We start from the raw sequence: 23,995 nt of genomic DNA on the forward strand, positions 1-23,995 counted from the left end.
ATTGATCTCACTGGACTCACATGTGGGACTGTGAACTGTGATATGGGAGCTATTAACAACGTGATTGTCCAAAATGAAAAAGGCACTGCGAGTCAGATGGTGCTCGTAGTGGCAGTCGGTTCCTGTTGGGAGTTCTTATAGAGGCACATATGTGCCCCCAGAACCCCCCACCCCTCTTCTTGGCGTCAGCAACTGATGCTTAGAATAGTTCACAAAGTCTGACATGTTACTGGGCTTGGGTTTCAGCTGCACAGCCTCCTGCAACACATCAATGGGATCAACGTTTTGCCCTCGCTGTAGTAGCTTTCGCCCCTTCAACTCCCCCCCCCCCACAAGGACAAAACAGGCACCTTTACCACCTCGCCATTCACAGGATGCACTACCAACACAAAGATGAACATCTTTGTTGAGGCAAAGCTTGCAAGAATGAAAGATCCTAAATCCCTGGTCACAAACATTCTTACAGTATTAATAGGGCGCGATATTAACGCGTAAAGGCTAACGAGACATACATATAAGAAGAAACGGACAGCTTGTAGCTACAGCAATATATTTGACATTTCCGTTGACAGTTTAACTTGAACATGTACATCAAAAAATACGAGACAAAAAAACCTGTGAAAAATTTCAAAATTAGAAAACATCCTCTGTTATCATCTTTATGCACGATTTGACTTCAAACTTGACATCTGAGGAGATTTAACCCACAACATCATGAAACACTTCATAACGCACAATACACAGAAGAATGTTTTATGTTCAGTAAAGTTTGAAGCTGAAGTTGTGCATGCATGTCAACAATTAATCAGTGCACAGGAAACCACGTCGATTAGAACATCACTCGTCACAGCACCACAACAAACCATGTGACTTCTGGGCTAAAGGGATCAACAATGAGACTCACTGGAATAATACAAGCAAGTGAAACACTAGTTCTACTGGTCTGAGGTTGAGGTCCGTGTGTAAAGAGTGACGCAGAAACCAGCTGAGTAAATACATTTAGAGCAGATCTCCTCACCGAATGTCTGAGCAGTGAAGTCATGGGGAGTTATCCAACAGTCCTCCCCGATTGTCCGTGGCGACAGTATGAACCTCCAGGCGAGAGCTTAGGCCAAAACAAACTGCCAGTTTGTGAGGAGGATTTTGATACCTCTGATAACGGAGACAACAGATGTGGCCGGGTTAAACTTTAACGTGTTTGCGTCACCTTTCTTACATTTGTCCCTGAAGACGTATATGCAACCATTACAACTGGCGATCTTCCACAGCGAAGGAACGCAGCTCCACACCGCGGGGAAGCGCAGGCGGGTGAAGCTCTCCAGCAGAGGGTTGTAGCACACCAGGGAGTCTCCCTCGGCGACGATGAAGATCACGTCCATGTGGACCGCGGCGTGCATGCAGCCCGCGAACGGCAGCACGTACGGTTTGATCTGGCACTTCTGGGAGGCGGTGTCAAAGCACTGAATCAGTCGAGACGGCTTGGTAAAGAAGTCCATGTCGTTCTCCTCCCCTCCGAGCAGGTAGATGGTACCTCCCAGGTTCACACCGGCGGCCCCGGACACCGCCGTGTCCAACTGGCTGGTCTCGGTCCACACGTTGTCCTTCACGGTGTAGTAGATGACCGCATTCGAGAGCGTGTCCTGCAGTGTCTTCCCTCCCAGGGAGTAGATAGCGTCCTCAGTAGAGACAGAGACCATGGTGTGATGGAGGCGGTCTCTGGGCAGTGGGGCGCAGCGCTCCCAGTCCATGGTGTGCATGTTGCACTTCCACATGCGGCGAGGAATGGACCCCCCGACCACATACAGGTCCCCTCCGTGTTTACAGGCTGCAGTGATCTGATGGCATAAACTGTTCTGGCCGCTCACTCTGATCGCATCGTCCTCGTCACAGTGAAGCGACACAGCCAGGGAGTGAGTCCGCGCCTCCTCTTTGCCAATCAGGTAAATGTGGACATTCTCACCGATTTCCTGCAGACACACAAAAGACACATCAGACAAACAAATATTTTCAATATAATTTAAAAAAGAGAGCGCTCTCAGATGAAATAACAGTACCTTGAGATTTTCTTGGAGGATACAAGAAAACTCCTCTCTCTCCACCTTGTTGTGATTTATCCACAACTCGATGGCTACTGTTGGATTCTGGGAGCTCGGAACTCCGTCTGAACACAAACACAAGGTCAAGTGAGTCACATTCATTAAATGTGTTATCTCCAACTCCTCCTGCATGTGCTGCTCGCTAACATCATTTAGTAATGTAAATAATACAGCACATTGTAAAACACTGTTTCAGACGGCATGGCACATAGGGATAAGACAGCCACATACCTTTGATGATGTCCAGGAGCAGACAGAGAGGCATATTAAGAAATTCCTCAGTCTGATGCAGTTGCGCCAAGTGGATTTTAGCACATTGCTTTGCTGCAGTATACAACTCCTGGTCACTGTGTCTGTCTGCAAGCCACATCACCTGGACACAAACAGGTAATCATTAAACTGATACGACACAAGTATGCTTCAGTAGCAGAGACTTGTGAAAACAGTCACCTGCAGGCAGTTCTTCACTTCTACTGTCCGTGAGAGGAAGCGGGAACATTCCTCAAACAGTGCAGTGAGCTGGTACATATCTGCCATCTCATATGTGTCCTGAAGCTCCTCCACCCTCAATTTTATTCTGCCGTGATAGATGTAGTCAATCAGCAGCTGGAAGACAGTGGCACTGACATCCTTCAGTTCAATAGAGCGGTCGTGGGACTCTTTGAGGTTGGAGGTGAACATGGAGCGGAAGAAACTGCTCTGAGCCGAAAGCACCAGCCGGTGCAGGTTAAACTCTTTGCTATCCACGGTGACGATGACATCAGCGAACAGGCCGTCCTCCAGACACAGGTCCATGATGCTCTTCACCACCCGGCTGGAGTGGGAGCGATCAGTGAAGGTGTATCCCAGGAAGTAGTTCTCTTCTCCCACAGAGCCCCCGACACCGAGGCCCCCCTCCTCGCTGGATTCCATCTTTGCTGCTCGCCTGATAACAAATAATAACAAAGCATCCATTTACACTCTGTTGCCATTTTAAAATGTATGTACAGTTAAAACTAATATAATCTAAAACAAATTACTGCCTTCATTAACGTTATAATGTTCAGTCGTTGACATTTTCCTAGAGCTGATCTTGGAGTGTTTAAAAAACAAGTGTATCCCTCCAGCTATGCTGCTGCTTATTGTTATGGAAACATGTTGCATTGTCCTGAAAGGTGTTTCTAATCATTTATCCACCACATTTATTTTAACTAAAATACACAACACATTAGCCACCTAATAGAACAAACAATACAATACAAATGCAATCTCCAAAATGCCTCTTAAGTCGAATAAACCCCTGTCTGATACAGTTTAAACCATCTCCATGAGAATCATGACCCAGGTGGGAATAACAGCAGGACTCCTGGACTGCATTGGTTCTGAAGAGATGAATCCAGAGCTTGGTTCTATGGCTGTTAAATGAGCGGCTGTTACAGGTTGTTAAAGTCAGTGTCGATACACAGACGGTGTAGAGCCTGAGAAGCTGACGCGGTGTTGTGTTTACGGTCCTCATTAGCTAGAACATGCTTCGCCACAGCAGCTAGCTGGCTCGGGTTCCCTCGAGACACAATTTAACCGCGATTTCTTCTAAATAGAGTTATAACTTGGACCGAAAACTAGACAGAAGAGTCGCGAGGCTTAAAAAATGACTGGTACAAAATCGTGGTTACCTTTGTTTTCACTACTTCACCATTCAGGCGCAGATGAACTCTTCACCGGAAGTAAATACACTGTTTCACTGTGCAGGAAGAGACGAATCGCTGGTATCATCTGGAGCTGCTGCCACCTCGTGGTGGAGCTGCGTTACTACAACTGTTATTTTTGCGAAACTCTAAATAGAAGTGAGAGGCGTCGCTGGACAGTTAGGTGCGGAGTGGCTCCAGGACATGTTGTGATAAACATAATGCCTTTCTTACAGCATGCACGGTTTATAATGTTCACCGAAAGCATGAGGCGTTAAGTTTATAATATATGTGTCTTACCCAATTACACAGAAAGTCAAAGAAGTGAGCTTTAAAATCTCGAATGACATTTTTCTAGTATTTTGTTCACTTCCCTTGTTATGTTCTTATATATGGTTTCACCCACTGAATGATGAATGTGATGGGTGGGACGGAAGGCTGTGATTTATTCATATTTAGATATTCATAGATTCATGATTTCTCAGGGAGACGGAAAGACTAGATGTGGTTCCATCCGCTCTTCATATATATATATATATATATATTAATGTTTTACATTGAAACTGTGTTTTACACAATATTTATCAAAGCAAGCTTTTTAAAATGTCCTTATTTTTCCATAAACCTTTAGATTTTTCTCTCCCGAGGCAACTGCATATAAACATTTACAGACTGATCGATACCTTGAATGAGTTTAAACAATTTGTGAGATCTACTGAGTGAAGGTTGTCACTGTAAAGATGTTTTATCTAATGATACTCAAATCTGTGTGCTTTATGTTCATTGTTGAAACACTATATATATATATATGATCGTAATGGGACACAGCTGGTTAAATATGGTTAAATATAAAAACAACAAAATAAAAACAAATTTAACCTATTAATGTTGAGAAGGACACTTACCTTAACTGATAAGGTCTTTTGTTTTGTATTTGTAACATTAATGTCTTGGGAAATGCATGGTGTGCATTTAATTTAGGCAGAATAACGGATGAACAAATGAGTTCCCTCTGTGAACTTCAAATCCTGCAAGCTCAAAGTTCTGGATACCGCTATGGATAAAAATCCTGGATTTACAAGACATTGCTCTCTGTTCTGCACCAAAAGCCACATCATCATCTGGCTTTTGGTCCCTTTTTTCCAAGGTGGAAAAATGAATGGTATTCACTGGCTGAGCTGCTCCTGCCTGCATTTACTAAAGTGCGTGAGGAGGATGCAGTGGTTTTGTCTTTCAGGAATAATCAAAAGAATAATGAATGCAAAAATACAATTTAAAATCTGCCTTTGTGTCATTTTATGGCTTTTGATTGTGCTGCAAGGTAAGTAGACGGACAATATTCTAACAGGACTGCGATGAGGACAGATATGTTTAGGTTGTTAAAGAATGATACTGCATGTAATGATCAATATGCATGACACTGTATACAAACACTTAGATTCTCTGCATTTCAATTATGTTAGTTAAACTTCAGTATTCTTTTCTTAAGATGTGGCTGCAGGCAGAAGTCCAACTTCTGAAAAAACTCTCTCATCTGTCTCTGATGCAAACCTGATGTTTGAGGTACTTTCTGTCTCCGCATGAGGTTCAATCAAATATTGTGCCATTTTTTACTTGCAGAGTTATTGATGCATTTTCATTCTTCTATCCTGCGTGTAGTTCTTGCTGGGCGGGGTGGCGATCGACCGGGACAACAACATCGTCATGCTCGACGAGGAGATGGCATCGATGAGGCAGGGGCGGGCGTTTCTGTCTCAGATCAATGACAACATACCCAGAAGTCTGAGCGCCATGCTGCACATGGCGACCACATTGGAGGGTCAAAAGAGAGGAAAGCCGAAGACTCAGAATCAGTTTGACACTCTTGTTCTGAGCATGGTGTACTCGGCGCAGCAAGCCCGGCATCAGGAGAGAGAAAAGGAGCGAACGGCCTGGAGTGAAGTGCTTCTTCAGCTGGCAAATTACACCGTCTATGAACTACGTGGGAACTATCTCTTTAGTTATGCATGATTCCCAAACTGCCATTCTGTATGAGATCAAAATGAATGCAATAAATCACTTGCCTTGAATTTTTCTGTAATTTGTATTCATAATAATGCATGTGATTAATGAAAGAAATGCCAATCATGTATGAAACATGAACATCTTTATTATATTACAGTAGAAACAACTTTGCACACAGACTTTTAAGAACCACGGTTTATTTTTTCCTCGTCCGTGTTTGTTTTGGTTTGGTAAACTCAGTCTTGGTCTCCAATTCTTCCAGAGTAGCCAGTTTCTTCTTGAGCTTTGCATCCACAGCAGGAGCTCTCCTGTCCCTGCTGGAGCGCCTCTGCCGGCCTCCTAAACCGCCCACTGAGGTGGAGGTTTCCTCCTGCGCTTCGGGCTGATCACCGGTCACTGACTTGTCTCGATCCCACACCAGCACCGTCACACCTGTGAGTAAACATCAAGCAGCTTAAGTGACACACTTTGACCTCTACTGGCTGAACTGGTTTGATCAAATTATAAAAATCGATCAAAAATGTGAAAAACTCACCCATTCCAGATCCAATCACGTCACCCAATGCATTAAATTTGTTGATCTGTGAATAAATAGATACAGTATGTGTTAATAACTAAAGCATTAAAGTCAAAAAAGGTTTTTCGGGTGTTTAAAAAAAACAAACTCTCACAGATTTGATTCCTGTAGCGCTGGGATCTTGCAGCTGACACACAAGCTCAGCGGTGTTGGCATCAAAGACGTCGATGGTCCTTTGCTCTCCAGCGCAAACCCGCTCATCCGGGTAGCGGCCCGCCACGATGAGGTCATAGACAGGGTGCCATGAGGCCTACAGACAAATAATAACTGTCTTCACAAATAGTATCCTAACACTTCGTGCGACATCACGGTGTCACTACTACTTTAGTTTTATGGTCGACATGATTCCTTGAGGATAAGTTACAGAAGGATACTTACACATCAAGGGAAAAAAACAAACCTTGATGGGTGTGAGATGCTGGAACTGTCTGTGTGGATGTTGGATGATATGTTGAGGTTTCGACCAATCGGGAGAGGAGTAGACCCGGATCTGGTCATACTGATCCGTGGTGAGCAACTTGGAGCAGTCCAGCGGGTTGAAATAGGCTGTGAGGAGACGACAATACCAGTTTTACAAAATAATGTAGATTTTCTTTACAACCTGTACATTAGGAATATTGCACAACGACAAAAGACACAACCTTAAGAAAGAGTTGTTTGCATGTTACCCGAGTTCACAGCTTTCTCATGAGGCATCTCGTGGAGGAAGCTCTTCTTGTCCTTGATGTTCCTCAGGTCCCAAAGTTTCACTGTGTGGTCAACTGAGGCCGTTGCCAACAACCAATCACAGCAGGAGTTGAACTCGGCATGGGTCACTTTCGCTTTGTGCAACTTGTCACTGAAAATCTACGACAAGACAGAGCAAAAAGGAATTCACGATAACAAATACACACTTTTTAATGGATTTAGTAGTAGATATATACACACACACACACACATATATATATATATATATATACATACACATATATACACTTTATTCATCCCCAGGATGAACTTTCGTTGTATCAGCAGTAAACAAGGTTACAATGTATAAAATAGACTCACATTAAATTAAATAGCAAAGCAGAACAAATTAAATTCAAGGAAATTAAATAAAATAATAATTAAAAAAATACTAGTACTAGTAGTAGTAAAAAGAGCAACAAAGTATGTTGAAGTAGTACATTGCGGTGAATGAATGAGTCAAATGAGGGACTGTCACACAGGAGACTAAGCTTTGACTCCTGTGAGGAGTCTATTTTCACATTTAGGATTCGACAACAAAACTACTTGTTCAGGTTTAGTAATAAATACTTCATTGGGGGACGGACACAAACCTTCTGGCCATCCAAACCCAGGAGGATAAGATGCCCCAGGTTGTCTCCTGTCACAAGCATCTGTCGACTCACAGACACGTCCACACAGCAGTACCAGCAACTGGAGGAAACAGAACAACATGAGTTCACTGGATAAAAAAAGGAAAATAAATTCGTGCAACATTAGACGTATGATTTCAGATTTTTTTTGTATGTCTAAATCAATCTTTACATTTTCTTTGTATTCACAGGAAGTAAGTTAATTAATATTAGAAGCAGACTCCATGAAAAAATGTAATATTCCTTCTCATTGCTGTCCAGTGACATCTATTTCTTTATTTGAGTATTAAAATGTTTCACTCGTATCATGTTTGAGGCTAAAACAAACAAGAGATGCAGTGTTACAACCACTTTAGTTTTTTTTTACATTTCATGAAAAGTTGAAATGTTAAGAGATGCAAACATTACACGCTCAGCACAACAACATTAACAAGGTCACAGCATCTCTTTAAGGTGAGCATCAGTCATCTCTGCAGTTTCCTCACCAAAGGTTGTGGTGATCGTGGCCACAGTCTTGAGTTCTGGACAGGACGGTGGGCGTGCGGCCCTCAAAGCTCTGCACGGTCAACGTGCCCTCACCAGAAGCCACGTAGACTTGGGAAAGGTCCATTGGGCAAAATTTCATCCCTCCGATAAAGTCACCTGCTCCGTTCTGTGCACAGGAACACACGCGCAGGCCTATCACAGGGCGGTTTTGAGCACCACACACATGTTTAGCATTAAAGCAATAAGGGCCCCTGGATAAGAAGACTGATGCTCAGACCTATAATCCTCTTTGATTGTAGTGTAGGGAAAACAGACCATGTCTTACTTCAGAATGTCTGTGTTGGCAAACACTGTTAAAGTTGACCCATTGTCATCCCAAAGTGCCATCACACCCCTCATAGACAAGGTGAACAGCTGAGTAGGATTTAACTTGTTAAACTTCATGTCTGTAACCGAGTCTCCGACCCCCATCTAGGCAGAGAACCAATAAAAGGGTGTTGTCAAGTAAATTTAAGTCCTCAAAGTGTTGCACGATTTAAAAAAGGACCACTCTAAAGAGTGGAACGCTTGTTGAACGACTCATTCAAGTCATCCGGTCAGTCAAGTATCTGGTGCAGGAACTCACCCCTTGGAGAAATACTTTTTTCGCAGGTGCCTTAAAATCCCACAGATAGATGTCACCCCCCTTGGAGCCCATAGCCAGGGTGGTGGGATGGGTAGGGTGCCACTCCAGACAGGTGATTCTCCGGTTGAAGGGGCTGGTAGCGCCATGGAAATGATAGGACGACAGCGAGCGAACGAAAGGTTCCTGCAGACACTGGAAGAGACGACAGAGTTAAATGAGCAAACTGCAGAAAGAAATGATGCACACATCAATAAATGTTAATGCATTTAAAGAACTCGTATAGATTCACATGCACACTGGTCTCACCTGTCTCATCTGGGAGTGGAGACTTTGACCCAGAGTGCTCCTGTAGATGTAGTGCAGGATGCTCCTGTACCCTCTTCTCTTCTGAGCTGCTGCGGACTTAACGGGAGGTCCTGCTAGAACAATAAACTGTCACGACCAGAACACTTCACGTGCACCGTGCTGAAGCTGTCTGCCCGTTCTGCACACCTTTTTTGGATGTTTCTCCATCTTTTCTGTCTGGGAGTTTTTTGGAGAGAGTTGGAGAAGAACTTTCCCCGGTTCTTTTTCTGAGTTTAGCCTTTGATTCAAGTGCCTCTGCGGACTTCTTCTGTCTCGTTTTCATGTTTTGCCCTTTAAAAAAATAACGATTCTTATTGTACAACACAACACGGAGGATTTGATTTGAGACTTACTCATGCAGCTGCCACACTGGGGTTAAACCAGACTGCAAACCTGCGCTGTTCAATGTTTAATGTCGCAGGAGCTCCTGGTGTTTGCATAACGCAACAGTGAACATGTGCGGTGTTTTGTAACGTGTTTGGTGGGCGTAGTTTGTCTTCTTTGCATTTAGTATATATATATATATACACATATTTTAGATGCATACCGCCACCTACCGTACTGGAGTATGTAACGACTGTGGTATACACTATTGCATACATTTATATACACGGTCCTAGCTTTTAATGTGTTTCTTCCTAAAATGTTTTTTTTAAATTTGAATAATGGATACAATACAATTCACTTATACACACAGCAATCTGAAATTACCCCTTCTCATTATTTTAAAGCATGAGAGAGTATGAATTAATGGTTCCTACTGCACGAGAAGGGTTCATTTTAATTTAATACTGTGATTGTGAAAATTCAATTTCTCCTTGTTGCTGTTTATTTTCGTTTGCATGGTTTCTTGTGCTTTTCTGACGCGCGCTCTTGCTCGTCTGGGTTTATCCGGTGACGCGTAACATACTTTAGGTGTGGGTAGTTTCCTCAAATGGCTCGGAGCTGAAGGCGGAAACACGTGTTCGCTTGTTGTGAAATCTCATTGGCTGCTGGCGGCTCGTTTTGAACAGACTACAGCCTCTGATTTGAGGCGGAGGGAAGTTTCAAAATCGTCGGAACAGGAAGAACGAAAGAAAAACACCTCGAGCACAAGAAGCAGCGAGTTACAATGATCAGACAGGCGTGAGTAGATTTGATTTGTTTTTAAATCGCTTTATTCAAGTTGACGACCTTCAAGTATTACGCGGAGGCTAAATGTCGAGAAACAGTTTAAGTTACGGGATGTCCACGGAGTCCAAACAGCCAACCGTCCCCTAGCTAGCTGTTAGCTTAGCCCTGGCGTTAGCCGGGGGCTTTGTCCACGCATCACCCGAGGCAACTGTGCTAACTCATACCGTGTGGTTGTTTTACAGGAAGGGTAGAACCCCTCGCAGGCCTCCCAAAAAGCCGTCCAATACTCAGAAAGACCCGGTGGGGGTGAGTGTCACTGAAGTTTGTTCAAGACTTGTCGAACGGCTCAAAAGCTTTCATGATGTGTGAACGTTTGGCTTGTTACTCATGTTAGTGCATATACTCGAGAGTAGTGAACGAATAAACACGTTCACCTCCTGTAACTTATCTTTGTAATGTAATGTTATTCACCAACTTTGTTAACCACAAAATAATGGAATCAATAATGAAAATCACGAATTGTTAAAACTCATGCAGCTGTACAGAAGCTTTGCTTGATAAGATATTTATCAAAAACCCAATTTAAATGAAATGGTCTGCAAGCATTCAATTCCAGCTCATTTGGTCAGTGGCCACAAAATATGGAGGTCTTAATTCAGCCTTACCCACTAGTTGACTTATCAGATCACTGCTCGGTGTTGCTGAAGTTCATGAATTGTCAAACAGCACAGACTGTAGCTTTTATTATGTCTGTGGTATGAGATATGGATGTTTGGCTTGTTACTAGGGTCAGCTGATACTTTTCACATAATTAACTTGGGAGTAGTGAAGGAATAACCACATCCACCTCTTCTGCTCAGGTGTACTGTCGTGTACGACCTCTGGGTGTGGAGGACGAGGAATGCTGCATCGAGGTCATCAGCAGCAGCACTATCCAGCTGCACGCCCCAGAAGGCTTTAAAACAAACCGCAATGGAGAATACAAAGAGGTAATGTATACCTTGCGACGCACGACTAGTTGTGTTTCCCTCCCTTTTTGTTCTAGGACTTTCAATGATCATGTGACTGTCTGATTTAATTTAAAGGACAAAGCCGGTATTTTTCTTATTGTGACCAAATCCCATGCAAAGGCCAAAACCAACCACACATGGTTCCTATTCACAAGTATTGTCCATCTAGCCAAAGTCTGATGGATCACTATTGGTCAAATAAAAAAATAATAAACGGATCAATTGTGTGTGAAATTTTCCTAAATTCAATCCCACATATATTACATTTCATTTGGCTGACACTTTTATCCAAAGGAACTTACAAAGAGTCCATTCAACCGTGACTACATACTCAGAACAATGAAAATCAACAAAGTCCAACAGTCAAACACAATCCAGCTGACATAAATACCCAATGTGGTGTTCCACATTTGTATTGTATTATCCATAGATGACAAATGCACTGCTTGTTCTTGATTTAATCAAATGATCTCAAAACAGTGCACGTCTAATTTTGGAAATATACATTATTTTGTCTGTTTTTACAGCATATGTGACTGTAAAAAAATATGATAAAGTCAGCCGTGTACTTAAATGTAACATATTACCCCATAAATATTCAAATTTGTCTTTTTCACTTCGCAGACACAGTATTCCTTTAAAAAAGTATTTGGAGTGTCAATATCTCAGATGGAGCTGTTTGAGTATGTGGCCAAACCTCTAGTCGACGACCTCATCCATGGAAGAAATGGTAAGTGTTATAACCTTCAGAAAGAAGCCACATGTATTTGTCAAATTACAATACCAGTTTAACTAAAGCAATCTCCCTATTTTCATACTAAATATCAGTAATTCTGCTGCATTTTCTTCCACTTAATGTCCTTCGTCGTTGCAGGTCTTCTCTTCATGTATGGCGTCACAGGAAGTGGAAAGACGTTCACCATGACTGGCTCTCCAGGCCAGGGTGGACTTCTACCTCGCTCGCTTGACATGATCTTCAACAGTATAGGACCATACCAGGCCAAAAGATATGTAAGCGAGTTCACATTCAAGAGCGCTGTTGATCATCTCTTCTACCCACACAATTCGATGCTTTGGGAAATTTGTATAATTGAATTCCTGCTGGGTTTTCAGGTTTTTAAGACTGATGACAAGAATGGCATGGAGGTCCAGAATGAAGTCGATGCTTTGCTGGAGCGCCAGAAGCGGGAAAACATGTCTTTTCCTAAACCATCCTCCTCCAGGTAAGTCTCAGTCTTGTTAATGTTATTTATTTATCTATTCAGTTACATTGTGGCAGAACACTGATGTGGAAGTCACTTCTTTGATTTCAGACAAAGATCCGATCCGGAAATTGCTGACATGATTAAGTCAGAGGAGGCGTACAAAACTGAAGGCGTGGATGAGGACAGCAGCTACAGCGTCTTCATCTCCTATATAGAAATCTACAACAACTACATCTATGACCTCCTGGAGGAAAATCAAGAGGATGCAATCAAACCAAAGTGAGTGCAGGAGCATAATTCAGATATCAATGTACATTTAAAGACTGATTAATCAGACCCTTCAGAGATATTCAAATGTTATAGTTCAAGTGTAGTGGTTTGTAGAGATTCTTTTATTCATTTAATTTTTCTCTCAAAGTAGCTGTAAGGCAATTATCGTCTTCTGTTTACTAGGTGGAATGGTGGAGGCACACCTGTGTGCCAGAACACTGAGTTCATGTATGTGGCCAGTGAATACTCGTACATCATCAGACTAGTGGTCTTGTTAAAATTACCTCTCCCTGTTACACCAAAAGCTGCAGGCTAGATTGTAAATATAACCCAATCAACACTGGATACATTTTCAAACTCACAAACTTCATACGGAAACTTCTTGTAGGTCAACTAAAATCTAGTTGTCAGGACAACTAAGAAGTTACCCAGAAGTAAAGCTGGGCTTCAGAAAAATAAATCAATTGAGCCAAATATGCTCTAGTTCCAGCACTGAGAGCGTTTCTGTTTTTCTTTGTTTTGTATGATATACTGAACATTGTAATGGTTTGGACCTGGCTGTTTTGAAGATGTCACCAAGGACTTTGTAATAGCTTTATATTTTTTATATTTGCAAAGATATATAATAAATAAATAGTCTCCAGTGTTGATGAGTGTTTATGTAGTTTTTAAAATCATTGCATCGCCCCTTCAGCTGCTTGTAGTCTTTGTTGAAGCTCCTGAATGTAAAGCTGCTCTCTTGTTGCTTTGTGTTGCCCTTCATGCTTTGTATTGCCTTTCATTGCCGCCGCCCCCCTCCCTCTGAATGTTTGATTCTCCACATCTGCTGCATGAAAAATGAAATTCCATGTTGTCAGTGACTAACACGTTTGTGTTCTCGACGTAGAGCACCTCAATCCAAAACCCTGAGAGAGGATCAGAATCACAACATGTATGTGTCTGGTTGCATGGAGGTCGAAATCAAGTCTGCTGAGGAGGCCTTTCAAGTATTCTGGAGAGGTACGTGGTTGCAAGACCTGCGTTTAGTAGTCAAAGCAGTCTTATAAAAAGAAAAAGAGTACGGAAAAACATTGCACTGATGATAGTAGATGTGACTGACCTGGCATTGCCGGCCTCCGGGTCGGCTCTGGCCAGGATATGACCTCAGTTAATCTTCTCGCTGAGCCGCCTTAAATAGTTTAGAGCAGTTCAAATTGCATGCGAAGACGCTGTCTGAATAATCGTGTTTTGTAAAAGTCGATTGTATTATGACGTTGCAGGCCAAAAGAAGAGGAAGGTCGCGAACACCCGCCTGAACTGCGAGTCCAGTCGCTCCCACAGTGTGCTCATCATTAAACTGGCTCAGGCTCCTCTGGACGCAGACGGCGACAACATTCTCCAGGTCAGTTGTGAAACCAAATGGCTGCTCCCAGATTCATATTCGGATGAATTGTAAGCACCATTTTAAAAAATATTTCTTTGATTGTGTTCATCAGGATAGAAACCAGGTGACTGTTAGCCAGCTCTGCCTGGTGGACTTGGCAGGAAGTGAGCGCACCGGGCGGACGGGGGCAGAAGGCACGCGTATACGAGAAGCAGGTTTGTTTCTAAAACATCAAAATTAAGTTTAATTAGTTCCTGAAGTTGCATGAGATTAAATAATATTCTTACCTCGCAGGTAACATTAATCAGTCTCTGCTGAATCTGCGAACGTGCATTGAGATACTTCGAGAAAACCAGATGTGTGGCACAAACCGGGTATGAATGACCAGAACGCACCAGAATGCTGTCGTTACATTTACTGGTGAACCATGTTGGTGATGCCAGTTCTCTCCGACAGATGGTCCCCTACAGAGACTCCAAAGTGACCCATCTGTTCAAGAACTACTTTGACGGAGAGGGAAAAGTCCGAATGGTTGTCTGTGTCAATCCCAAAGTTGACGACTACGAGGAAACCTTGGTACGTTCTCCCTGCGCCGTCACGCGTCCCCTTCTTGTTGTTTGAATGACCATGCGGGTTGTTTTCCGTCGGACGCTCAAACGATGCTCTCCGTTTGTCCAGCTGGTGATGCGGTTTGCAGAGATAACCCAGGAGGTGGAAGTGGCTCGGCCAGTGGACAGGCCTATCTGTGGCTTCACCCCCGGCCGTCGCCATAGAAACCAGGCCTTCAAAGAGGAACTGTCCCGCAAGCTGGACGAGCGCGGTGGTCCGATAGATAAAGGTATGTTACGCACTGTAGAAACTAATCTGTAAAATATAGTATGTAGTGAATAAATAATCTTTCATAGAATGTAATGTTGGAACAAATGTAAGACGAGCCTGATGATGGGATGAATATTTTATAAAACAAAAAAGGGAACACTTTAAATTAAGTCATTCAATGAACCGTAGCCCCATGACTCTTCTAATTGTAATCATACCACCTCAAAGAGGATCAGGGTGAAGCAGAAGATTCAGGTTTGGGTCTATTTCTCTTTTGTTTTGTACGCCTAGCTGCTGAGCTTATGCTCATTCCTTCAGTTAATTTACTCAAATTCCTATCAAGCTTGTGCGTGTGCCTTCTGGTTATATGAATGTACAATGGCATTAGTTCTCACATTTAAGAAAGCCCTCATTTACTGAAGAACATATTTGGAATAGAAAAGAGGAGTTGTTAATTCTCTTGTTACTTTTCTTTTAGATGTGCCCTCGGTGATAAACCACCTGGTGCAGAGCCTCCCTCCTCTACCTTCCTCCGAGCTGAACGACCCCCACGATGACATCACCCTCCCCAGGCTGATCGAAGCTCTGCAGAACAGACACAGGATCAGGCAGATGATGATTGACGAATACAACAATGCAGGTGCCTGAGCTCAACCCTCACCCCACAGCTTTGCTTGTCGGCGGTCTCACATCACCCCCACACTCGCATCTCTTCACTGACTCCCCTAGGACTCACTTTAAAATCCTCACCTTCACTTACAAGGCACTACACGGTCAGAATCATTCATATGTGGCTGAGATACTTTCTCATATTCACCAGCCCGCAGTCTCCGGTCCAACCACTTGCATCTTTTGTCCGTCCCACACGCTCCTTAAGACCCGTGGAGACGGAGCTTTTGAGGCAGCACCAGCAGTCGCATTAAAAGCAAGACATATTTAATTTATTATACGTTAAAAATACTATATGGCTCTCAATGAAATATATTTGGCTTTTATGGCTCTCCCAGTCAAAAAGGTTCCTGACCCCTGCTCTAGGGCTTGCTTTTTTAGCAGTTTTAGTGTCTATTTTAAGGGGTATTGTATCATTTAGTGTGTATTATTATGCTTTCTTACCTGTTATGTTTTTTTTACCCCTGTTATGGTCACATGGTTTGATGTTTTCGCTTTTTTCGTGACCCCTGTACAGCACTCTGTGACCTTTTGTCTGTGAGATGTGCAATGTACATAATAAACTTTATTATTATTGTTCAGGTTACTTGAATAGTTTCCTAACTCTGCTCACATGTTCACTCCTTTGTGTTATTTTAGCCAACAGGATGAAGTCCATGCTTCAAGACTTGGACAACAACCAAATTTCTAAGGATGATTTAATTCATGCGCAAAATGGCAAACTGGCGGATAAGGACAAAATCATCCAGAACAACAAGACGGAGCTCGAACGCTTGGAGAAAAAGAACAGGATGCAAGAACACAAGGTGACAGACGAAAACACGAGAACCTCCCAGAGAATGCTCAGTGTCTTTACTAGATATGTCACTCAGTTTCTTTAACGTCCACCATGGTCCTGTTCCAGATTGACATCCTGCAAAAAACGACAAAAATTTATGAGGACGACAAGCGCTCTATGAAGTATGAACTGGAAACCAGAGAACAGAAGCTGCAGCGGGAGCAGACTGACAAGAAGCGCATGGAGCAGCGCATGCACGGCGTGGTCACTGACACGCAGCACAAGTGGGCCAAAGAATGTGTGAGTTGCTCCTCGAATAACACGGACGCCGGTCCACTCGCCTTGTGTGTGCTGCAGCTTTCCTTAAGTGGCAAGTCGTGGATTCTTGTGTTTGTACAAACGATCATTGGGGAAATTGGAACATGACAGTCTGTGGTGTTGAGCTTTAACACTTTGCCTCTTGCTGTGTAGGACCGACGCGTCAATGCGATGCAGCTGGAGATGCAAAACAAGCTTTGGGTGAAGGACGAGAAGCTGAAGCAGCTCAAGGCCATCGTGACGGAGAGCAAGACTCCAGGACGCCCCGATCCTCCACCACGGCAGACCCAAGGTCGCCCCGATCCTCCACCCCGCCAGACGCCTCAGCGGCCCTCCAGAGAGGAGCGGCTCCCTGCGAAGAGATCCGCCTCGCCCGTCCCTGTATGTTGACGATGCACATCGTTTATCTGTTTCCCTCACTGGACTAACATGACTAATCATATTGCGATGCAGTAGATGTTGGAACATAAACACCTGTGCATTATAAAGTATACGTGTATAAAGTATAGTTCAGTGCGTTAGTCCTGCAGCAGTTCACTAATTTGAAAGTTTTTATTCAATCATCTGGTCATAAAGTAGTAACTGTGATGTTGCCTTGGAATAGGTGCTGCGACTCCCACTCGTTTGCATTATTGATTGATCTCAGATGATGTTGAAATAGGATGAAACTTTCCCCCGATGTCATCTTCAAATATTAAGTCCCAAATATTCAATTTTCAATGAAAAACTGAAAAAAGCAAATCTTAAAATTAAAGATCAATCTGGCAACAATTTTGATTACATCAAATGTCTGATGGTTTCAGCTCTACATTGGAATAATTCAGGTGTTAATTTGTCACCACATTTACACACAGTAGGCATGTGACTGGCTTTTTTTCCTACACATTAAACCGTAAAAAAAATTACTATTCTTTAGCCCATAGTCACGTAATGAGATGTTACGTTTTGGTCGAACAACAGTCCAAAACCGCAACGGGCTCTATTAAATATAAGAAAATACATTTTACCATTCGAGGAAACTGGAACCATCATGTTTGGCTATTTCGTCCTTACAATAACCCAAATGATTAATGGATGATGCCGACGACTAAATGTTGTAACGACTCCACGTGCTCCAACAATGTAACATCACCCTCACAGTGATCGGCTGCTGCTCCGTTCCACCAGTAACTTTTCACTCTTGTGTGCTTTCTGTGTACTAACTCATCTAACCGGGCGTTGTGCAGTCTGTCCACTCTGCTTCCCAGAGCCCTGTGGACTCTCCCCGTGTCAGGCCAGTCAGTGCCACTAGAGTTGAGGAGGTTGAGGACAGCAGGCAGGGTTCCCGGTCCCCTAGTACGCCCACGAGAGCCGAGTCCCCAGCCGGCTCCTCAGCCCTCCGGAGCCGGAGGAGGAGAGCTCTGTTTCGGTTTCGAGAGGAGGATGAGGCAAACCCCCGTTCGTTTGATCTAGACCTAACTGAGAGGAGCTACCTGGTCAGTGAGTTAGCGACAGGAAGCAGCTTGAGGTTTTCTGATGTCTGTTCCGACTAGAAGTGTCTGCATCCTCAGGCAGAATATTTGACAGTTTCCCCCAGATTTGAGTTCCTCCAACTGAAGTCCTCTCCAACCCGTTGCCACCTCATGATGGATATTGTTGTTAGAGTGTGATCCAACTTGGATGCATGTTCTCATTTCTTTTTCAATGGCTTCTCCGCTTTGTAGACGGCGACGCCGGTGCGGCCGCTCCACCGGCGCTCTCGCTCTGCTGGCGGCGAGAAGTGGGTTGACCACAAGCCTTTGTCCAACTTGGACTTGGGTACAGTTCTGCAGCCGGTCATCCCCAATTCCATCCAGGTGTCTTCAGCAAGTGAGAAGGTCCTGTCCAAGTGTGACCGATACGTGTTGACGCACCAGGAGATCGCCTCTGATGGGGAAATACAGACCAAACTCATCAAGGTGAGGACGCTGCAAATAGAGATGACATTCATTCTGATTATCAGTCCGCTCACATGTTGCTGGTTTTTTCCGAGGTTTTTGCTGGTAAACAAACCAATAGTGGATTGGGAATCCACCAACATCAGTTACAGACAAAGTTGCTATAACTGACCTTGGGAGCAGTTAATGTTTTATACTACTGTCGAGTCGGTTTCACAATCAAAGGAAGATGTCAATTGGACTTAATTTCTGTTAATTCACTCACAATGTAGACGGAGGAAGATTACATCCCCACTCTGTATCCGGCCAGCCAAGTCTGCTGCATGTTCTCAAACATGTTCAGTGTCTCCTGGAGCGTCTTACGCCTCTGATCTGTAGATATCTAACGCCTTTGTAAAGTTTGATGGAATGAGGCAAAGCCGTCTATAAACGGTCTTTGGAGCATGTTTATAGATGACAGGTTCTGTCTTTCCCGTGCTACATAGTGCATGTTGGGGATAAGTGAGTGATCAACAATGTATCCAACCGCTTTAAAGTATGGAAACCATGTGCTGCACTTGTTAACTCACTTTGTTTGATATGAACCTGAATGTACTAATTGTAATGCGCGGTTACATCATACCTATTCTTCATTTAACAGGGGGATGTGATGAAAACAAGAGGCGGAGGACAGGCTGTCCAGTTCACTGACATCGAGACGCTGAGGCAGGAGCTCACCTCAGTCCCCAGGTAGCCGCCCACAGACAGTTAGGAGCGGCGGATGAGTCGGGCGTTATAATGATGTTTAAACATTTTCTCTCTTGTCACTTTAAATTTGTGTCCGAAGGCGTAAAAGAAAATCCTCCGAAGGTGAAGCAGGAACAGATGGTGCTTGGACCGATGTGGAGACGAGGGTAGGATGATTATATTGATTAATCTTCAGTAATCTCCCGCTATCACTCGTTTTGGATGAATCATTTAATGAACTTGGCTTTGCATTCATATAAGATGTATCTCTTGTTCTTTCAGTTAGAAAATGATATGATTGGACTCAATTTGTCATAATGAACCAACACTTTTTTCAATCTCAATTATCCGTTTTTTTCCCCCCCGTTAACACATGACACTATTTATTTAACTAACACCTCATCAATTAGCTTGTTACAACTCACCAAAACCCAAAAGATTACAACGCTAATAAATCACACATGCCAAGAAAAGCAGTAAAAATCACTAACAAATAATAAAGTTGCTGATTAATTTGTCTCGGGTGATTAATCATTTGAACTGAATATAATACCCTCCAACTACAGATACAAAAATTACACTAAAGTCAAATTTGCACAGCTCTGACACAGGATTGGATTTATTGCAGGAGAAGCACCCAATTAATTTACGTAATTCGCCCCCGGTCCATTCTTGTAGCGTGCGTAATATCGCACCGCGATTACAGGCAGAGACGGACATTTGATGAAGAAGCATCAAAGTGTCCATCTTTGAAAGATACATTCACAAACAACACAGACTAACGTAAACGCAGCGCCTCACAGTAGAGTCGGGTTCTAATGTGTCTTTTGTTGGCAGTGTTCTGTGGCTTTGGAGATGAGGGCTGGCTCCAACATGGGTCCTGGCGTTGAGCATCATGCCATCAACAAGTGAGATTTCCATAGATCACATCCAACGCTCACATTTGCTTTGCAATAGCTGAACAGTATTTCATTTGATTCGTTTGACGTTTCAGGCGCAGAAAACCCTGACGGCCGCCGCCAGCTGCTCCAGTGATCGCTCCCTCCCACCCGGCTGTTGTGCAATAGTCTCAACTTTTAATATTTAAACATTTTCCACGCTTTTATATATTCAGAAGTGTATATACATGGATCACCAAAGCTGTTTTGTAAAAATATTTTATACGTAGTATTTGAACCAATAGATAACAAGTATTCTGTGATTCTGCTTGCATATTTTTTACACATGGTGAATCGTTGTGAAGCTGCCACAAATATTGATTTTCATCTGCTCCACACGGTTTTGTTCTGGAGGGGTAAATTATATCGAGTTTACAGTAGACTGAATAATCCAGTTATTTTTGAATTCTCTTTATACAATGTGGTTCTGCTGTTGAGAAGCTTTCCTTCCTTCACTGTACCCTCAGGAATAAAATTCCTTTGAAGCACCAGTTTGTCGTGTATACAAAGTATAAACAATGCACATTTGACCGTTTGGTGCATAATAGTCTCCCGGGCAATTAGCGCCAGTCTAATTCCCGCCCACTAGATGGCAGTAGAGGACCGCAGTACATTGTAGGAGCAGCGTGAGGCCTGACTCACTGTCCTGAGCATGTTAACGGTCTGACAAGAAACGCTGACTTCATGAATGTCACTGAAGAGAAACAGAGTCTAAGTGGCTGTGCAAGAGAAGAGCTGCTTGACAGTTTCAAGGGTCAATTTTGTGCTGCTTTCAAACCGATTAGCAGCGAGCAGAACTGTTGATGGGCCAATAAGGAGAGACTCCCTGCTTGTTTTAAATAAAATATACACTTTTAAAAGAGAGGTAGTGTCCCGTTAGACTGCTGTGGCAATATTCTGTCATATAAACAAAGTCTGCTTTCCATTACGGAGCAGAAATTGCCTTGTGCTCATGCTTGATTAGATATGCATTATGTTAACAAGACGCCTCGTGTATATAAATCCACATTAAATTAGTCTGGTTGGCTGCCTTCAGGTCCCAGCTATTAAAAGCCCGAGGACGTCCTGGTCTTAACTGGTGGTTTGTTCCCATCTCAGGTTTGGGGGCTTGGTCACAACCCACAAGCATCTCCGGTTTTCACTGGTTTGACGTTTGCAATAATAGAGGCAACATTGGTATTTGAGGTCAAAGTATTACAATACCATGCCACAAAACTACTATGCAAGTAAAAGTATTCATTAGTTACAAATTAACCTGTGTTAAATTAGATCAGCAGCACTAAATTTGATCAACTGAGGATTTGTTTTTATGTTGCCTGGTAATCTTCAAAATGCATCAGACTTCATATACTGATTATATGTTAAGTACAATTGCAATCTAATAACTACGTGTCAAATAAATGTAAACGTGCTATATTTCCCTCAGATATAAAGTATAGCCTAGATTGGAAGTGCTCAAAAAAAGTAGCTGAAATATTTTAAAGTAAATGTACTTGATTACTTTCCACCACTTTGTGTTTTTGACAAATAAAAAAAGCAACGTTTTCAGTAAATCACTCCCTGAATAACAATCGACGTCAAACCACGACAAGCAGACAAAACCTCCAGGTGCTAAAATGTCAGCGTCCAGTTTCCCCCCTGATGGACTGAGCGTCGCCAGTGTCATGGCAGCTGAAGCTCGTGGTACAGTCATCCGGGCTTCGAGGAGACATTTGAAATCTCATCAACTACCAGTCTGGCTGGGTTTCAATTGGAAAGCACTGGAGAGTGACTAACATGGAGCCTCTTGGAGAGGGTCAAGAGCCCAGAGCAACCAGTGGCCATTAAATTCACTCCGATGAGATATTGAGTGCTCTGCTTTTTGACCGGGCTCTTGTTTGGTGTGCCGTCATCCTCGGCTCCTCGCTGCAAGCCCTTCACAACAAGTGGCGCGAACATTATAAAGATGTGTTATTATGAAACTCCTGTCGAGCTCCTGATCAACATCACCGGTTTCAAAGAGACACTTGAGGGAAATAAATGAAAACTGCACACAAAGGCTTTAAAGACGACGTTCATCCAACTGCAGGGTGAGAATACATCATTCTGCATTTCAGAGCTTCGGGATTATAATTACACATTTAGCTTATCAATGTTATTAAATGTGCTGGAGGGGATTCTGATGTTCTACTTGAACACACAGACAATTAGACCATCTCAGATGTTAAAAGAGAAAGCCTAATTGCTATGTTTATTTGACTCTTAGCTTGAATGACTGATAAAGAGGTCTGAAGCTGCCTTTTGCTACAGGCTATACCAACCTATGCTATGGATGAGGGCCGCTCATAAATCTGGTTTAAAATCACACTGTCGACTTTTTTACCTGTCATAATTATTGATTTCACTCACGGCTCAAAAGCTGATGACACCCTTTTATATCATTTGAACCTGCATAAAACATTTTTGTGGCCGCGTTACGGCAAAAAACACGTTATTAACAACAATATTACAGCATCGACTTTCAAGTTGATTTGGCAAACTTGTTATGAAACATCCAGCGGACTCTGAGCACATTGGCCTTCGAGGGGAGTCGTGTTTCTGTCCGACTCTTCATGTCAGTCCAACAGAATCCACACTTAGTCCTGAGGGAAATATCTGTCTGTTCAGCTCTTCAACGCTCTCTGTGTTCATCACTTAGTTGCTGACTGTCAGCCTGTTGTTTGGTGCTGAGCAGGTGTGTGTTCACTGAGTTTTAAAAGATGTTTTACTGGAAACAAGAAACATCGCTCTATGACAGCGGTGATCCAAACAATGAGCCGGAAGATGCTTTTAAGCTCTGTCGGTCTGTACCTTTTGTCAATGGAGGGACTCATTTCACATCAGTCATTTGATCTGTTCATATAAAATATAGTCTATATTATTGTGATATCTTTGCTATATTTGGCTTGAGCAGACTTGACTGCTCCCATGATTACCATGCTGCAATGAGTCCGCCTGTGAGAAGTGAGCATGTTTAAATAGGTGTGATGGAAGTGTAACCCGACCCAGTGGCTCTCTAAACTTGGCTGTGCGGAGCATTCAAAGCAGGATGCCTGTTGCCGTCGCTCGCAGAGCGCTATCATACCAACGTCATGGCGGCTGATTTGAAGGGCATGTCGAAGCCAGTAGCTAAATCACAGCCACAGCTGTCCTTTAAACCAGAACCCATTACAAAGGCTTCTACCGTCTTTTCGTGGCGAGGATAACAACATCCTGACAATGAAAGCCAATTAGTGGCAAACACAAGTAAATACTGCATGAGAGCAGAGCTTTGCAAAGCGAGGCCGCGAGCGGGTCCGTGCTCTACGTCTTCATGTGTCAAGGCCGTGGCTGCCTGCCAGCTCAATGTGTCGAGCCAGAAAGATATGCGGATGCAGATGAGTGTTGACAGCCAGTCAATTGTCATTCAGCCCATCTCCCGGCCTCTCGGGACTCATCTGGCTTCTTCTTTTTTTCTCCTCTCTTCTTCCCCCCCCCCCGCCAGGCTCCTCTTCATTGCCCGCTCTCCTCACGCTCCTCTGCCTCAATGCATACTAAAAGGCCCCGTGGAGGCACGAGGCCCCGTGTTCAGAGTTAATAAAAGGTAGAAGCTCCCACGCTCTCTTTTCTGTGACGAGCAGATGGGTCAAAGAGTCACCGGCTCACAGAGGCTCCCGGAGGTAACGTTTGTTTTTTCAGCTGTTTAGAAGCACATTGG

The 23,995-nt window shown here is 43.3% G+C and overlaps 4 protein-coding genes and 1 non-coding gene across 8 annotated transcripts; 3 read left to right on the plus strand and 2 right to left on the minus strand.

Moving 5' to 3' along the window:
* Positions 1–533: 533 nt before the first annotated feature.
* Positions 534–3,792, minus strand: kbtbd4 (kelch repeat and BTB (POZ) domain containing 4). The gene is made up of 5 exons (XM_056416842.1): positions 3,749–3,792; positions 2,547–3,021; positions 2,328–2,469; positions 2,055–2,161; positions 534–1,967 (listed from the first exon to the last, which is right to left on the minus strand). The coding sequence occupies exons 2-5, from the start codon at positions 3,006–3,008 to the stop codon at positions 1,107–1,109; spliced, it is 1,572 nt and encodes a 523-aa protein (XP_056272817.1). The 5' UTR covers positions 3,009–3,021; positions 3,749–3,792; the 3' UTR covers positions 534–1,106.
* Positions 3,793–5,003: 1,211 nt separating this feature from the next.
* LOC130194624 (protein FAM180A) lies at positions 5,004–5,770 on the plus strand. Its single transcript, XM_056415649.1, has 3 exons — positions 5,004–5,081; positions 5,250–5,323; positions 5,420–5,770. The coding sequence occupies exons 1-3, from the start codon at positions 5,015–5,017 to the stop codon at positions 5,768–5,770; spliced, it is 492 nt and encodes a 163-aa protein (XP_056271624.1). The 5' UTR covers positions 5,004–5,014.
* A 141-nt stretch (positions 5,771–5,911) lies between these two features.
* Positions 5,912–9,604, minus strand: ddb2 (damage-specific DNA binding protein 2). Of its 2 annotated transcripts, none has more exons than XM_056417127.1 (10): positions 9,303–9,604; positions 9,117–9,226; positions 8,811–9,002; positions 8,185–8,351; positions 7,661–7,760; positions 7,010–7,187; positions 6,742–6,887; positions 6,436–6,591; positions 6,300–6,345; positions 5,912–6,196 (listed from the first exon to the last, which is right to left on the minus strand). In XM_056417127.1, exons 1-10 carry the CDS (start codon positions 9,436–9,438, stop codon positions 5,961–5,963), a joined length of 1,467 nt encoding a protein of 488 aa, XP_056273102.1. In that variant the 5' UTR covers positions 9,439–9,604; the 3' UTR covers positions 5,912–5,960. The 2 variants fall into 2 exon arrangements, with proteins under 2 accessions (XP_056273102.1, XP_056273101.1); XM_056417126.1 differs by having other exon boundaries at positions 9,117–9,229.
* Positions 9,605–10,208: 604 nt separating this feature from the next.
* On the plus strand, positions 10,209–20,768 carry kif23 (kinesin family member 23). Of its 3 annotated transcripts, XM_056417683.1 has the most exons (24): positions 10,209–10,280; positions 10,511–10,574; positions 11,129–11,257; positions 11,903–12,008; positions 12,153–12,289; positions 12,392–12,501; positions 12,592–12,762; positions 12,937–12,981; positions 13,640–13,752; positions 14,013–14,134; positions 14,229–14,331; positions 14,411–14,490; positions 14,573–14,692; positions 14,795–14,954; positions 15,414–15,575; positions 16,244–16,410; positions 16,509–16,682; positions 16,854–17,081; positions 17,948–18,175; positions 18,404–18,637; positions 19,257–19,345; positions 19,443–19,509; positions 20,180–20,250; positions 20,337–20,768. In XM_056417683.1, the coding sequence occupies exons 1-24, from the start codon at positions 10,267–10,269 to the stop codon at positions 20,350–20,352; spliced, it is 2,910 nt and encodes a 969-aa protein (XP_056273658.1). In that variant the 5' UTR covers positions 10,209–10,266; the 3' UTR covers positions 20,353–20,768. The 3 variants fall into 3 exon arrangements, with proteins under 3 accessions (XP_056273658.1, XP_056273656.1, XP_056273657.1); XM_056417681.1 differs by lacking the exon at positions 17,948–18,175; XM_056417682.1 differs by lacking the exons at positions 12,937–12,981; positions 17,948–18,175.
* Positions 13,824–13,920, plus strand: LOC130196021 (Z30 small nucleolar RNA). Its single transcript, XR_008832170.1, has one exon. It is a non-coding gene; the product is annotated as a Z30 small nucleolar RNA (small nucleolar RNA).
* Positions 20,769–23,995: the final 3,227 nt, after the last annotated feature.

This window comes from Pseudoliparis swirei, chromosome 6 (assembly GCF_029220125.1).
Source record: "Pseudoliparis swirei isolate HS2019 ecotype Mariana Trench chromosome 6, NWPU_hadal_v1, whole genome shotgun sequence".
NCBI classification, from domain to species: Eukaryota; Metazoa; Chordata; class Actinopteri; order Perciformes; family Liparidae; genus Pseudoliparis; species Pseudoliparis swirei.